The sequence below is a fragment of the Perissodus microlepis genome, chromosome 14 (genome assembly GCF_051167445.1).
Source record: "Perissodus microlepis isolate ML-2025 ecotype Zambia chromosome 14, ASM5116744v1, whole genome shotgun sequence".
NCBI lineage: Eukaryota > Metazoa > Chordata > Actinopteri > Cichliformes > Cichlidae > Perissodus > Perissodus microlepis.
Window position 1 is genome coordinate 32,076,671 of NC_140474.1, and position 17,248 is coordinate 32,093,918.

A 17,248-nucleotide genomic window follows, 5' to 3' on the forward strand; every position below is an offset into this window, starting at 1 on the left:
ACTTCGCATATAATTGAAAACCTTATTTTTAAGCCTTAAATATATTTTTTAAATTGTTTGGGTTTTGTTTTCATATGTTTTGCCACCGATGATGAACAGAACGGTGTGTAAAGGACACAACCTCTGTCAAATTTTTGGTCACTGTAACACTGTGAAATTGACGTCAATAATTATGCGTCTACTGTGTGGCGCATGCTTATAGCTATCAATAAATAGTGAAATAGCGCAGTTTCTCGTGTCTTTGACCATGAAATTTCGCGTATCTGGTTCCTGTTTTACGGGACCTGAAGTACTCACAAACGACCACGACAGCCCGCCGCCAGTGGAGGCGGTAACGAGAAACCAGCACAGATTTTCTGTACCGAAGAAGGTGCTCTCCTGGTTTCTGAACATTTCCGTTTGCTAACCAACAGTTCATAGAGCCACCACCATGGAGGAGGCAAAAAACAAAGAGAATAAGCAGCCCGAAAAGACTGATGAGAAGGACAAGGACAAGGAGAAGGCCCAGCAACCCTCGGGGAAGGATAAAGAGAAGAAAGAGGAGCAAGAATTGGTACATTTTCGCTTTTGCTCATTCATTGAAATGTAATCGAGCCAGACGTGTTAATTTGCCTTAGTCACTGTCGCTTTGACAACATGGTCGAGCAGGCCAAAAGTTAGTGGGATTTAAGATAGACGTCTACCGAGCTTCAATTTACTGGACTGCAATTAATAAGCATATGAAATGTCACCAGTCTGACTTATTAGTACGTTGTGGGCCTTTAAAATGCTGCTAATAACCTCCGTTAGGTAATTTTAGCCTAGCCTACATCAGCCGGTATGCTAGCGTTAGCTGTCCCGCTGTCTTTGCTGGCACTGATGTAGCTCTGCTAGCATGTTCGGCTAGTACTGGAAGACGTACTGTATGACAGCGGTCCCCAACCCCCGGGCCTCGGACCGGTACCGGTCCGTGAGTCGTTTGGTACCGGGCCGCGAGAGTTGAGGCTCAGGTGTGAAATGTATAGTTTTTATCAGTTTTCAGCGTTATTTTGTTATCGTTTTTATCGTTTACTCGGTTTTCCTTGGTCTTTTCACGTGTGTTATGATTAAATTTTCTTTTTTTCGGTACCGGTGCTAGTTTTATTTTGTTGTTTTTATCCGCGACACCTTAAAGGCCGGTCAGTGAAAATATTGTCGGGCATAAACCGGTCCGTGGCGCAAAAAAGGTTGGGGACCGCTGCTGTATGACACAGCAGCTAACGTGAAGTCACAGAAACTCACGCAGCAAAATCCCATCTATTCTGCAATATCATATCTGAGAACTAATTAGATTGACTTTACATTTTACAGTTAGTGGAAAGCTAAGTGAAATCCAGTGCAAACATGGACAGGCGAATTCTTATTCCGAATATTCAGCATCTTTATTTAGAGAAGTCTGTGCAAACAAACAGAATTTGACTCTACTTAAATTTGCTTTCTTCATAGTTATAATGTACATACTACATGCTATTGGGTTTAACAAAAGTGTACAAATTAAAAATGCTGAAAAAAAATATATAACTCGCAATTAAAGTATAGTATTATTAGTAAACCACATGTTACAGTAGCTTTAAAAGGCATACATTCATTGTTAGACAAATTCAGTAGACACATAATCATTATAAAGTAGAAAACCACATTCCTGTTCATATTTAAGCGATGCCTGGTGGTATGTAAATAGTAATACATACATGCGCCACTGATGGGCTTGAATATTTATAAGATTTTATTAAGATTTAACAGAAAGAAATGTCATCTTGAGTTCTGCTTGGAAATCTGAATACAGGACTTTGCATTCAAGTATCTTGAATTCAGTGGGAGAAATCCCAACATTTTGGGATTTCCTGAACTGAATGATTGAGCTTGCACCAAAACAAGCGGTTTATATAATACTCACTGACTGGCAACAGTTGCCACTTATTAAGCAAATGTATTGTGTTGATATGCAACATCGGCAGTATTGAGAGGTCTTAAGGAGTCATGTTTTTTATTTTTATGGATTTGATTTATGACATTCTTATGTTGTCCTCGTATTATTTCAGTCAGAAGAAGACAAGCAATTACAAGAGGATTTGGAGATGATGGTGGAGAGACTGAGTGTGAGTATTCACATTTCTCCAACAACTTCTTTGTGTGTCGAGGTATGAAACAAATTCCTACAAAGTAAAAATCTTTTGGGTTTTTTTCACATTTGCAGGAGAAAAACACAGCACTGTATCGTCCTGCATTAGAAGAACTGCGCAGACAGATTCGCTCCTCAACCACCTCCATGACCTCAGTACCTAAACCCCTGAAATTCCTGCGCCCACACTATGGCAAGCTCAAAGAAATCTATGAGGGCATGGCCCCTGGAGAGAACAAGGTGAGACTCTTGGCCAGAAAATGGACTGAATTTAGTATGAATAGATTCCTAAGAGTGTGTGTGTGTGTGTGTGTGTGTGTGTGTGTGTGTGTGTGTGTGTATATAAAATGGGGAAAATGTGATGTGAGAGGAAGAAGCTTGACGCATTGCACGAGACCATTAAGAATTTTTAATAATATGTATGACAGTCCCCAAGGGGCAATTAAGATAGATACCTTGCCGACCGTACATACAATACACAAACATCACATTGGGGAGACGGGTCAGGCTAGGTAGCACTGGCCGGTCAACCGCACGAGCAGCGACCCGGAACCGAACAATGGAAATTGCACAACATGAGGAAAGACAGGAGAGAAAAAAGAACTCCCCCAGACTGAGCTCCAACAGGGAGATCAGTTTGAGAACAGGAAAAAAAAAACACCTCAGCACATAGCACATGAATCATCACATCTCACAACATAGAAAACGTAAGCTTCAAAGGCGTTTGGACGGGGTGGGGGGTGAGTGTAGGGGTGTGTCAGTGTGTGTGTGTGTGTGTGTGTGTGTGTGTGTGTGTTCCATGTTCAGCCGAGAGAAAGTGTTGCTTCACTCAATTAGGCAAAAGTCAACAATCTTCGGTCAACGCGGATGGCCGTGAAGGAGGGGGGAGAGAGTCACAACAACAGTCTTGTTATGTAAGGGAGAATTTTGTTATTCCTGTCAGCTTTTGCCTTGAGCATCCAGCTGGCGCCAAGTCGGCCGCATGAGATGAAGATGGTAGTTGTTTTGGTTAGTGCAAACAAACTGCCTCCAATTTTGCAGTTGGTCTAATGTCCGTCACTAGTCACCAGGTCTCTCAATTCCCGTTGCAGTGCCACCTCCAAGATCTTATCCATATTGCGTTCAGTAAACACAGTCTGAGTACTCACAGCCCTGCCGATCATGTCGGCCAGCCTTATGGGATTTTGAACAGCTGTACCCGGTTCTTGTTCTTTGATAAGCCAGGTCCTAGCCAGCTCCAATCAGCCAGAACTCTGTTATCGTGGTTTCGAATTGGTAGATGTCGTTCAATGTCCTCCATCGAGAGTGTCACCAGACACACGACGCAACGTCCATCGAGTATCCGGCAGCAAACGTCTCCGCAGGACAATCGGGTTCTCCCAAGCCCCGGCTTCTCGCCGAGAGGGTGTCAGTTTCGTTAAGGGACCAGTTGATCAAATCCATAATTCTTCTTTAGGTTTTTAGAGAACAAGTCTGGGAGACTCTCTGAGGGTTAGAGATAATCAAGACTATACAAAAGACATGAGAGGCCAAGCAGGAAAGACTAGGGAGGGAGAGTGAGAAGGAGAAAAAGCAACGGCCTCCGTCAAGAGCCAAGAAAGAAAGGTGGTGGAGTGGTTAGCATGAGAGTTACAAGTTCAACCTCTGCTGGGGCTTTTTGGATGACCTTTACTTGTTCTCACTGTACCTGTGTGGGTTTCCTCCGTGTTGTCCAGCTTCCTCCCACAGTTCAAAGACATGCATGACGGGTTATTTGGCCATTTTTTTTATTTAACCTTTATTTAACCAGGAATGTCCCGTTGAGATCAAAAACCTCTTTTTCAAGGGAGTCCTGGCCAAGAGGCAGCACATTTCCAAACAAATACATACGAACAAACAAAGTTAAAAAATTACACAAAACAATTACACATTATTGAGGCAGTCTGTAGGCCTTTGAGTTTAGTTTTAAAAACATTTAAAGACAACAGTTCAGTCAGTTTCCAGTCTTTCTGTAACAGGTTCCACGAAAAAGGCGCAGAGTGGACAAAGGCTTTCTTACCCAGCTCTGTGCAGACAAGGGGAACAGACAGCAGCAGCTGATCATTTGAACGCAAGGAGTAAGAACCACTATTTGTCCTTGTGACCAAAGTACAAATATAAGGAGGCAGCAATCCAAGCATAGCTTTGTAAATAAAAGTGTACCAATGCCCCATGAATGTGAGGTAGACAAAGTACTTGGAAGTGTATAGAAATGCTGTATGAATGTGTGATTAAAATGGAACTTCTAGTTAAAAGTGCTCAATTACATTGTGGGTCATTTGAAAAATATCCAACATTAGTATTGGGTTTAAACAGTGTGTGTTCATGTTTGTTGTTGCAGCGCTTCTGTGCTGATGTCGTATCAGTGCTCGCTATGACCATGAGCGGTGAGAGGGAGTGTTTGAAGTACCGCCTAGTGGGATCCCAGGAAGAGCTGGCCTCCTGGGGACATGAATACGTCAGGTAAGACATGTTACAGTGGAGTGCTGCGAACGCCACAAGTTTTCTGCTGAGTAAAGGGCCCCGCTTTGGAATGATCTAACTGAGGAGTTCAGGTTTACATGTTTAGACATGTTGAAGTTTTCATAAAGGACTCTAATTGGCTCTCTGTTCACTAAGGTTTTTTGGTTTGCTTACAGTGAGAGGAACAGCTGCTGTCAGCTCTAGAAATATACTTTCAGTTCACCCTGGTGTTCTTCAGCATAGTACTGCCTCTTTGCTGTCCACTATGTGTCAGCCAGAGATGAGCAGCCACGGCTCTACATATCTTTCACAATAATGTGCTTTTACTGTTCAACATTGACATTTTTTAACAGTAGAATTTGCAGCAGCTCTGTAGCTCCACTTTTTCACTGTCTCACTTTCTAGTAATTGAGAATGTTTCATGTAACCATCTGATTGCTAATGAAACAGAAACTTGTCACTTATTTGGAACTTTTTGAAAAGTGCAAAAGTCAGTACTAACCACTTCCCAAATGATTAGTTACTGATTTCTTTGGATTAGTGATTGAGGTCTAATTAGTTGCATTTTGAGTTGGTGTCTGCACCAAAAGTCTGTTGATTTGATACTGAAAGGAATTTATACAAAAGCTTGACAGATATTGTGTTTTTCCTTCTGATGAATAAGTGGAAAACATTTTTATTTTCCTTTGCCTCATTTTTTGGTGAGTCTGTTTGCAGTCACTATTCTGTCTGTGTCTTTCAGACACCTTGCAGGTGAGGTGGCTAAAGAGTGGCAGGAGGTAGAGGAGAATGATAAGACCCAGCAGGAAACGCTTTTGAAACTAGTGAAGGAGATTGTGCCCTACAACATGGCCCACAATGCTGAGCACGAGGCATGTGACCTGCTGATGGAGATTGAGAGGCTGGACATGCTCGAGGACTATATTGATGAAAACGCATACGGCAAAGTCTGCCTCTACCTCACCAGGTGTGTTTGAGCTATTCTACACAAACCTTGTTTAGTTTAGCATGTTGTATAGTATAAATATGAATTAGTGATTTTTCACTGGAATATGAGCGTCTCTTAACTTTGTGCTTCACTTCTTCAGCTGTGTGAGTTACGTTCCTGAGCCAGAGAACTCGGCACTGCTGAGATGTGCCTTGAACATCTTCAGGAAGTTCAACTGTTATCCAGAAGCCCTGCGCCTGGCCCTGATGCTCAATGATGTGGAGCTTGTCGAAAACATCTTTACATCCTGCAAAGACATGTAAGAACTTTAAAGTTCTGCCTTTAACTTTAAAGACCCAACATGATCATGTTGGTTCTCACAGGTGCAAAACTTACTGACACAATTTCTGAGTGTGCATATATATTTAACTCTATTAAGGTATATCAAAGTCATTTAGTCAGATATTAGTGGATAAGGTGCATTAAACACAAACTCCTTGTAATTTTATTGTTTCCAGAGTCATCCAGAAACAGATGGCATTCATGTTGGGTCGTCATGGCATGTTCCTGGAGCTTAATGAGGATGTAGAGGACTATGAAGACCTGACTGAGATCATGTCAAATGTGCAGCTCAACAGCAACTTCTTGGCCCTGGCTAGAGAGGTAGGACAGGAGGTTATAAAGAAATGTATTTTAAGGTTTAAGAAATATATTGAGAATTGTTCAATAAGGGGTGGCATGGTGGTTAGCACTGTTGCCTCACAGGAAGAGGAGCCCGAGTTCAATTCCACCATCAGGCCAGGGTCTTTCTGTGTGGAGTTTGAATGCTCTCCCCGTGTTTGCGTACTCCCTGGGTACTCCAGCTTTATTTATAGTGGGGTTAACTCTGAATTGCCTTAGGTGTGAATGTGAGTGCGAATGGTTGTCTGTCTTTATGTGTTAGCCCTAAAACAGCTGGGATACACTCTGGCTCATAAGGTTGCATATACAGCTGTGGTCAGATGTTTGGAAACTGTGGGGAAAATAATTTTTTGATCACCTGGTGAATTTGTAAGCTTGCTCAGGTAGAAAGAAATGAACAATCTAGTATAGTTATGGTACTTTCATTTTAAAGGAGAGCGACAGCAAAAACACATTAAATAAAAGTTAACTGATAAATAAACTGATTTGCATGCCATTAAGTAGGGCCGGGCGATATGGCCTAAAATCCATATCACGGTATAATTTGAAGCATGTGCGGTAACGATATATATCGTGATATATTATTTTCTTCTGTATAACATATTTTCCACACTATAAGGCACACTTAAAATCCTTTAATTTTCTCAAAAATCGAGAGTGTGCCTTATGTATGAATTCTGGTTGTGCTTACTGACCTCAAATCGCTTTTGGCGTGCAGAAATCTGTTAAAAAAATGTTTTAGTGTAACTTTGGTAAGCTGCACTGCTTGATGGATTGTCAGAGCATTATGGCTGCCGTAGTGAGGAACTTTGCGGAGTAATCTGGGTCCAAAACTCCATCGTCTTCAGGTCCCAAAGTCAAAAGAACACTTGAGAGTTAAAAACGGTCTAAATTCTTTAATCTTTAATAAAATCATCAGTGTTGCTGCTTTACCAGGTGTAACAATTAATTTTAACATCCACGAAAACAGAATTTATTAAATTTAACGGAGTTAGAAGTTAACAGGAAGTTAGCTCGCTGGTTTCCACCTAAACATGACATACCATGTTCTGACTGAGATTTTTGAAACTAATTAAAACGTACAGCTCTGCTACCACTTCCAACATAAATGAAGACAGAAAACTTAACAGCAGTGGCGTTTGCAGGGTTACTGAAGTTGGACTACCTGGTATATAATGTTGTGCTACGTGATTGCTAGCAACACAGCTATGTTAGCACAACATTAGCACAGTGAAGCTGGAGGATGAACGCCAACTTTTTTTCCACTCGATAAAAGTTAACGTGACGGATTCTGATGGTCAGGGACAAATGCAATCGCATAGCAGGATGCTATACACAAGCCAAACTTCAGTCAGGAGAACAACTGAGATCATTCATCCAATACAAGGTTAGTTATTAATATACTGCAACAACACGGGAATAGAGCAGCTGCGAGAGAATTCAACATTAATGAATCAATGTTACGGAAGTGGAGGAAGCGCAGTTTTTGGCTTTCCCCATATTTCAAAAGTGCTTCATCTCTTTGCTATGACTGTTGCCCGGCATAATTAGCAGATGATAATGGTTGTAGCTGCTGCGTATATCATTTATATCGCCCACCCCTACCATTAAGTGAAATAAGTATTTGATCCCCAAGCAAGACATGACCTGTTGGCATTTACAGTGGCAATTTCTTGTAGTTGGTCTCCAGGTTTGCACACATCTCAGGAGGGAATGCAGATCAATTTATAACGTCAATGTAATGTGTTTTTGCTGGATTTTCTGTTCATATTCAGTCTCTCTCCATTAGAATGAAACTGTCATAAAAATTAGATGAATGAATGAATTTAAAAAAAATCACCCCAAAAAATAAATTCAGCTTGTGAAGCCAATATTTTTTCTTTAAATCAATAAACATGCATGCTGTCATTCCACCCTGGAGAAACAGTTTGACGCAAAGTTCAAAATTATGAGTGACGTTCATCCTTATGAATGAACATAAACTGTAAACTTCTGATCAAACTGTACAAATAAAACTGTTAAATGGCAAAAAAAAGCTGCAAAAGGTTTTCATGAAGATAGATTTATGTTTTTTATTTACAAGTCAAACATTGAGTGTTGTGATTGCCCAGTTTTCACATCATGACAGCTTATTTAGATCCATCCTATCATGTAACAACTTGTTGTCTGCGTTGCACAACGCTTCAGTTATTAATAACAACTTTGAGGAAATGTTTTTCAAAGGGTTAGAAACAATGGTATGTAATGTGATGATATGGTCAGCAACATCTAAACTTCCAGTATCCAAACCTTTTTGTGCCCAGATTTTGATATCAAAATTCAGGTACCCAGAAAGGCCCCGATGTACCACCCTCCTGTTTGTCTGTACTATGGAATCAGTTATACAAACAGGAAACACAAGGTTTTTTGTAGAAAGGTTGTTGCTGAAGATTTAATTGAGATGAACTGTAGATAAATGTAATGCCAAAATTGTAAAAAGAGGATAAGAGGCAGAATAAATTTCCTCTGGAGTAGGTGACAAATAGATGGTGAAAGCACTGAATGAAAAGCCTAAAATGACTCTCATCACTGGCACTTTAAGAATAATGGTCTATGATTCATAAAGGGAGATGGAGGATTATACCCTAAGCACAGCTTCACTCTCTAATGACTCAGTCCTTTTTACTTTTATTAATAACAAACTTGTCTTGTCTTCCCCAGTTGGATATCATGGAGCCCAAAGTACCAGATGACATCTACAAAACACACCTGGAAAACAACAGTGAGTACATGTGAAAAGGTTTACTGTTTCTATTCTGTTAGGTGGCATATCAATTTGAAGACTGATATACTCATTTTCATTCTTTAAAAACTTTTAGCAGTCTCAGTTTGGTTTGCTTTAACCTCTGTATCGTGAGCACATGTGCTGCAATTTGGTTTCACCTTTCACCACTGGTAGATAAAGTGAGGAGCATTGTTAGGGCTGTCTGGTTGTAATAACATAACAAAACTGCAGCACATAGAAAAATAAGAAGGTAACAAATAGGGCTGGGCCATATCATACCGTTCACGGTAATACCGGTATAATGTTGGGCAACGATAAGAAAATGAAATATCCTGATAGAATATGGGTAAAACGCGCATGCGCAGTGCCTTTGTTTTCATACGCACATGGCGGAGAATGAGAAGGGCGAAAGCGGATCGTTGAATGAAACGGATGAACCGGAATTGGTTTGTAAAAATGCTGCAACTTCAGTGGTGTGGAACTGGTTTAGCTTTCGTCCGTCAGATACACAACAAAGCACTATTTTTGGTAGAGCATGCTAGCGGGCCATCGTTATTACCGTGTTTTTTGGAAAATACGGCACACTTAAAATAAATCCTTTGATTTTTCTGAAAATAAACAGTGCCCCTTATAATCCCGTGTGCCTTATGTATGAATTCTGGTTGTGTTTACTGACCTCGAAACGATTTTATGTGGCACACGGCGCTGGAAAATCTGTCAAATGTTTTAGTATGACTTTGCTAAGCTACGAACCCGCACCGCTTGATGGATTGTTGGAGCATTATGGCTATCGTAGGGAGGAGCCTCGCGGAGTGATACGTACTGTGCTTCAACATAATATTACCGTATTGTGTGTGTATAACCTCTTTTTAAGTTTTGTGGATATTATACATGGTTATGCTGAGGATATGTCGGCCAATTTCCACTGGAAATGCCTTTTGGTTAAACTGTCAGCAAGGAATTTGCATTTGCACTGTTAAATTTTTATATAACTTTAATGCACATAAAAAACAGCTGCTTGTTTAAGTGAAAATACATTGATGGTTTGTTTTTTGCACTAATAAAGTTGTGGAGTTGTAAAGTATTTTGTCTAGTCTCAAATATATCGTCAGTTATATCGTTATCGCAAATTTTCAAATGTATATTGTGATAAATATTTTTGGTCATATCGCCCTGCTCTAGTAACAAATCTTCTGACATAAAAACGATATGACCCTTCAGTGATGAACTTCAGAATTTAAGTGGAAGGATCTATACTTGCAGAGTGATGACAGTACACCAACAGGACCAGCCCTTGGCTTTTTGGCGTGCAAGACAAAATTAAATTTTAAACCCCTTTTCCCCTAATACTGAGTTGGCAACTCAACTCAGCTTGACTTGACTTAATTCGACTCAGTTTTTAGGGTTTTCCACTGGGTGGTGGTATCTAGTACCAGGTACCTTTTTTTTAGTAGCTCTTCACCTTGGGTTCCAAGCTGAGATGAGCCGAAAAAACTCCAATCATGGGAGTGACGTCACTGGATGACTCACAAGAGTGACTACTTCACAAAAATCTCCATCAGAGCTGAAGTGGACCAGACAGAAAGCTGGATCCTCTTCTTTTTGAATGCAAAAGTGCTTCTCTCTCTCTCTCTCTCTGTTGCTCTCTTTGTATCTCTATATCTCTCTCTGTCTGTCACTCTTGGCTCACTTTAAGAGGCCGGTGTTTGGTTTTTTTAAATCCATTCACATCATTAAAGACAAAATGAGGTAGTTTGATACGATCTGTGTTTTGTGATTTACTGTTAAGTTGAGCTAAATGTACCCACGCTCCATCACCTTTGTGCTGTATGTGGCAGGGTTTGGAGGCAGTGGCTCCCAAGTGGACTCGGCCCGGATGAACTTGGCTTCTTCTTTTGTGAACGGCTTTGTGAACGCAGCCTTTGGACAAGATAAACTCCTCACAGATGATGGCAACAAGTGGCTGTACAAGAACAAGGACCACGGTATGAGAAAACACACGTAGCACACACAGCATATAAAGATGGAGGGCTTCTGTGGCTATACTGGGTACTTTTCAATCTCACAACCATCTGTGAGCATTTCTGGCAGTCTTCAGCACATTTTATTTGCCGCTGTCTTCAGGCATGTTGAGCGCTGCAGCTTCCTTGGGTATGATCCTGCTGTGGGATGTGGATGGTGGTCTGACGCAGATTGACAAATACCTCTACTCTTCTGAAGACTACATCAAGGTATAGTTTGGATATATTTGAGAGGACACGTCAAACTTTTCCTTATATACAGATCAGTGTCCTGTTTTGACATTTGTAATGCATCTGCAGCACTGTTTTTATAGCAAGGCAGTTATATAAAGAACTCACTCTTCACTGACTTGGTTTTAACAATTAACTCTGTGAACAACATAAGTGATCCTCAGGCTTATTGTGAATTGGGAGAGGTATAAAGTGAACCTTTTTGGGTTTTTTTGTTTATTTGTTTTTTTCCTCATGCATCATCCTTGTCTGTGCAGTCTGGTGCCCTTCTGGCCTGTGGCATTGTAAACTCAGGTGTAAGGAATGAGTGTGATCCAGCTCTTGCCCTGCTGTCTGACTACGTCCTCCACAACAGTAACATCATGAGGATAGGAGCCATCTTTGGGTGAGGAGAATGCTTGTAGAAACCATCCATAGAGATATCTTGTCTTATATTCTTTGAATGTTAAGTAATCGCATTATGTCCTGCTCCTTTTCTTCTTTTTTTCAGACTGGGTCTTGCTTATGCTGGCTCCAACAGAGAAGATGTCCTGTCTCTCCTTCTCCCCGTCATGGGAGACTCTAAATCCAGCATGGAGGTATGGCTTCACATTTTCTATATAGCTCCCTATTCTTAAGGAGGATCAGATTAGTATCATTTCTGTGTGTCTTAAATCCTCAGGTGGTTGGTGTGACGGCGCTGGCATGTGGTATGATCGCAGTAGGAACTTGTAATGGTGATGTGACCTCCACCATTGTCCAGACCATCATGGAGAAGAACGAACAGGAGTTGAAGGACACATATGCTCGCTGGCTGCCTTTGGGCTTGGGACTAAACCACCTGGGTATGCATTTGCGGAGAACACGGGAAAATAAAATGCACAATTTCTCAAAGTTTGACAACTTTTTCTGAATCATTTTGTGCTGAATAAAATCTTTTAAGTTCTTATTGTAGTGCATAATTTCTTTCCTCCTGGTCAGCTGCTCTAACTGCTGTCATTTCATTGGCTTTAGGGAAAGGAGAGGCAATTGAGACGACTCTGGCAGCTCTGCAGGTTGTCCCTGAACCTTTCCGCAGTTTTGCCAATACGCTAGTGGATATTTGTGCATATGCAGGTTAGTCTTTTAGGCTTACCACACACCTACTGCAGACCTATGTACTGTGTTAGTTATATTTCACTGCTATAATTTCCTCCTCTTCTGTCCAGGATCTGGTAATGTGCTAAAGGTGCAACAGCTTCTCCACATCTGCAGTGAGCATTATGAAGCCAAGGAGAAGGAAAAAGAGGAGGACAAAGATAAGAAGGACAAGAAGGACAAAGACAAGAAGGAGACTGCTGCTGACATGGGCTCCCACCAAGTAAGGACAGACTTGTAGTCCTTATAATCATACATCAGTTCTTTTTATTTATCTGTTTTCCTACATGGGTAGAAGGGGAAAAAAAAACCTTGAATACTTTGTTTACTCCGTCAGGGTGTGGCTGTTCTTGGTATTGCCCTTATTGCCATGGGAGAGGAGATTGGCTCAGAGATGGCGCTACGAACATTTGGACACCTGGTCAGTTACACTACTTTACTGGCAGTGAATCTTTTCAGTTTCATTGCTGAATGCTTTGTTGCCTTATCTCACCATCTCTGTGAGAAAAATTCATGTTTTCTCAAAAATGAAGTCAGCACTGACTTCTGTTCTGCATTTGATTCTTCTCACTCACATCACTCCTCCTTTTATCCTGATTCTTGTTCTTATTCTTAAAGAGTTCCTTTCTGTCATTTGTATACAAGGGTGCAACAGCCTAAGTAGGCAATTCATATATTTAGAAACACATTTTTGTTCCTGTATATTCCTGATTTATGCTGTTATGAACTTTCATTTTCTTTCTTTGCATTTTATCAGCTGCGTTACGGTGAGCCCACCCTGAGGCGAGCAGTGCCCCTGGCCCTTGCACTCATTTCTGTGTCTAACCCGCGTCTGAACATCTTGGACACCCTCAGCAAGTTTTCCCATGATGCTGACCCCGAGGTCTCCCACAACTCCATCTTTGCCATGGGCATGGTGGGCAGTGGTAAGTTTAGGAACAATGTGAAATCATGAAAACTAACAATGGTTGCCATTATACAGTACTGTGCTAAAATATTGAGCCGCCCCTCATTTCTTGATATTTTGCTTCCAAAGAAACTTGTAATATTTTAAAATGATCTTGAGCAATAGTTCTCCAGCTTTCTGAAGAGTTTTCTTTGGCCATTGGCTGCTTTTTCACTCATTTTCTGTTCAGGCCTTGTACCTGACCATTTTCAGAGGAATGTTATTTTAATAACACCAATCCTAAATCTGATCCTAAATATTATCATCCTTAAATAATTTCTGGAAACTGGACAAGTGAAAGATAGTTTAAAAGCCTGCTATTTTTTGTTCTATCTACGGCAAATGAATAGTATCTGAAAATCATGTCCTTAACAAATAGGGGGAAAAAATCAGCAAAGAATTGACAGAGGAGCTGAGAGATACATCTGGCACCTCCACCTACTACGTCATCTGCGTCATTAGAAATGAAAATGATCTCAGTGGAAGAGTAGCTATCAAAAAGCCTTTCTTAAGGGAAGAGAACAAGGAGAAAAGGCTGAGATATGCCAAATAACACAAGACCTGGACTTAAAAGTGGCAACAGGTCTGATCGAGGGATGAATCTAAATTTGAAGGTTTTGGTTCAAATTGTTAATGTGTACAGAAGAGGGCAGGAGAGAGGTACAGCTGTGAATATCCACAACCACCTATGAAACACAGTGGAGGCTCTGTCATGGTTGCTTCATTTCAGCCAGTGCTGATGGAGATATTGTCAAAATTGATGTAATTATGAACACTGAAAAGTACTGTCAGGTTTTTATCCACCATGCAATACCAACTACAAAGCATTTGATTGGAAACAGCATACATTTTCAGCATGATAATAATGCAAATCACACTGCTGATGCAGTAGCGGCACATCTGGATAGAAAAACACACTGTTAGTCATGGACTGGCCTCCCCAGAGCCTTAAAGAAGCCTGGAGAACATTTCCTGAGGACTACTTAAAGAAATTACAGAAAGCTGCCTAGCCCTCAGCCTGCTTTGCTGTGCATTTTATTTTCATTCTACAATGAGACTCCTTTTACAAAATAAGTATCTTTTTGCATTAAGTAAGACTCAAAATTACTGACTGTCAAATTAGTCACCAAAAACCCAGTTTCGAAATGTTTACTGAGATCATAGATCAATTTAGAACTAGGATCTCTTCCTGTGCTGGCTATTTGTAAAACATGCTGCTGTGTCCAAGGGATTTTCCTAGTAGCTAATTTCCTAGTCAATTCAGTTATAAGTAGAATAATAAACTGGTCCAAAATGAAGAAAAATACAGAAAGCAGTTAAAATTGAGTGCAGTTGAATTCATGCATTCAATTCGTGGGATATCAAATATTTTCTTTTCAAGCCTTTCACCATATTATTCATAACAAACTTGTATTTTAAATCCAGCTAAAACGTGTGGCTCAATCTTTAACTACATCTTTAACTACACTGCTACATCGTCATGTAGCAGTTAAAGATGTCCCAGCTTGCATAGACTGGTTCATTATCTTGCTCAAAGTACTGCAGAACCATGCTAATTGGTTAAGACGCTAATGTGCCAGCTATCCGAAAAACTAACTGGACTAAAGTTTCTCACTAAAAATTTCACAGAATGCTTGAAGGTACATGTTACTTAGTTGGCATTTTCAATGGAGCACAATGCCTCCTCGACTGAGAGTGCCACCGGTGTCAATGCCCTTTTACAAGTTTAACAGCTCTTAATTTTTTCCATTTCCTCAGGCACAAATAATGCCCGACTGGCAGCCATGCTGCGGCAGCTGGCACAATATCACGCCAAAGATCCCAATAATCTTTTCATGGTCCGACTGGCTCAGGTGGGTGGCAAAACAAAAGGAACCCTGTACAAGACACAAATTAACTTTTGGAAAAGTGTGTGAGTGCGTGTGTGTTTGTGTGTACGTGCACGCCTTGCGTGTGTGTGTTAGAGTAATTATTGACTTTTTGCCGTGTTTGCCTCTGCAGGGTCTGACTCACCTGGGCAAAGGCACACTCACACTCTGTCCCTACCATAGCGACAGGCAGCTGATGAGTCAGGTTGCCGTGGCGGGACTGCTCACTGTGCTCGTCTCCTTCCTCGACGTCAAGAACAGTGAGTTAATTTTCTCCCACTCAGCTGCACACATCCATTATTAGTCAGTAATTTGAAAGTTCTTTTGAACCGAGAGTCTCCTGTGCTAACATCCCCTCGTGTCTTGTGTGCATTACAGTAATCCTGGGAAAATCTCACTACATTCTCTATGGCCTGGTAGCAGCCATGCAGCCACGTATGCTGGTCACATTCGATGAGGAACTCCGACCTCTGCCTGTGTCTGTTAGAGTTGGACAGGTAAAGCCTGGGATAACTTATTTGAGACAATTAAAGTCTGCAGAGCTTATTGACTCTGTCTTTTCTCCCTAACACAAAGCACCACAGATAAAGTTTCAAACTGTGTTCAGAGAAAGATGAGATTACCTATCCTACTAACCCATGTAATTAATTCCCTCCTGAACAGGTTCTGCTGACTTTTTTTTTTCTCTGAGAGTTGCTGAAAGCAAGAAGAACTTTAACAGCTCTTTTTCAGAGAAATAAAAATGTTTAAGAATAGAAGCGTGGTGGAGAATGGTATGTAATTTAATAGCCAAAAAATGGACATGGTTGTTTAACACAATTTTCTCTGACCTGTCTACAGGCTGTGGATGTTGTGGGCCAGGCAGGTAAGCCTAAGGCCATCACAGGTTTCCAGACTCACACCACGCCAGTGTTGCTGGCTCATGGAGAAAGGGCAGAGCTGGCCACAGAGGAGTACCTGCCCGTCACGCCCATCCTGGAGGGCTTTGTCATCCTCCGCAAGAACCCTAACTATGAAACCTAGACTGCACCCGTCCTCACTGGCCTTTTCTCGTGTTTCTAAGGGTAGCCCTCCATGGCTCTTGGCAGTTGTTATAATTAGTTGTTCATTGCATGGCTGGAAAAGGGCTAGACAGGCCTGTCTTTCTTCATCTGTCGTCTGCAGCCCAGCTCTAGCAATCATTAAAAATGGATGGATAGGGTCTGGTTAATTGGACTGGTATGACACAGGGAGGGCATACTGGGACCTCATCCTCTCTACATAAAGATGGTTTCCTCATTGCTCCAATTTTGATCCAGCTCTCCCACATGTACTGAACCAGCTGTTTGACTGACCTGAGGCCAGTTTATAAAGTGGGACCTGTTCAACATCAGCAAATGAATGACTAAAATCCTGCAAAATCCTCATCAGTACTTCACATGTGTTTCCCCCGCCAACTATTAAATTCATTTTAATAAAAGCATTTAAAAGTGTGTATTCAGCATCACGATTTTCTTTTTGGTTTTTGTTACAGTACTGTACAAGGTTGAATCAGTAATAAAAACGTTGACCAGTTTGTGGAAATGCTGTGACTGTGTTTTTTTTTAATTAAGAAGCAAAATGTTTTATTTCTCTTGCTAAACCTATTCAAGCAGTTAACATGGCTTTGCTATTCAAGTGAGCATGTTAGCAGTAAAAATGAAGTTTATAGTTTTAATAGTTTATAGCTGCCACCTAAATTGCTTGGTTCAACTTTGAATTTCCAACTGCATCTCATTACACTTTAGTTGATCTATTAATTTTTGTTTTTTAACAAGAATTGCCAAGCTTTTGCCACATTTTAAACGCTGAATATACTCAACGGTGTCTTTGCTATTTTGCTTTGATCTTCAGATTATTATTTATAGTATTTATTCCATTTAAATGCCTTTCTTATTGCTATGAGTAGCCATGATAATTGTTTGAACCAACTCAGGACGTCAGCCTACTATAGTCACTGAAAAAGCCAATGGATGCCTGTTACTCACAAGAAGAGTAGAGAAAACACTGGTGACTAAAGATTTTACATTATTGTTCAGAACATGATCACTGGG

At 40.8% G+C, this 17,248-nt stretch overlaps 1 protein-coding gene across 1 annotated transcript; it reads left to right on the plus strand.

Moving 5' to 3' along the window:
* The first annotated feature begins 370 nt into the window (after positions 1-370).
* On the plus strand, positions 371-16,739 carry psmd2 (proteasome 26S subunit ubiquitin receptor, non-ATPase 2). Its single transcript, XM_084951994.1, has 21 exons — positions 371-553; positions 2,061-2,117; positions 2,216-2,380; positions 4,500-4,621; positions 5,364-5,588; positions 5,710-5,868; positions 6,068-6,212; positions 8,931-8,991; positions 10,833-10,979; positions 11,119-11,225; positions 11,504-11,631; positions 11,737-11,824; positions 11,908-12,070; positions 12,240-12,341; positions 12,434-12,585; positions 12,700-12,783; positions 13,120-13,288; positions 15,067-15,161; positions 15,310-15,436; positions 15,555-15,673; positions 16,017-16,739. Exons 1-21 carry the CDS (start codon positions 431-433, stop codon positions 16,197-16,199), a joined length of 2,721 nt encoding a protein of 906 aa, XP_084808120.1. The 5' UTR covers positions 371-430; the 3' UTR covers positions 16,200-16,739.
* Positions 16,740-17,248: the final 509 nt, after the last annotated feature.

Coding starts and splice junctions, on each gene's coding strand:
- psmd2 (XM_084951994.1), top strand. CDS start 431: ATGGAGGAGGCAAAAAACAAAGAGAATAAGCAGCCCGAAAAGACTGAT. Junction 11,825..11,907: donor ACTCTAAATCCAGCATGGAG/GTATGGCTTCAC, acceptor TTAAATCCTCAG/GTGGTTGGTGTGACGGCGCT. Junction 12,071..12,239: donor CTTGGGACTAAACCACCTGG/GTATGCATTTGC, acceptor CATTGGCTTTAG/GGAAAGGAGAGGCAATTGAG.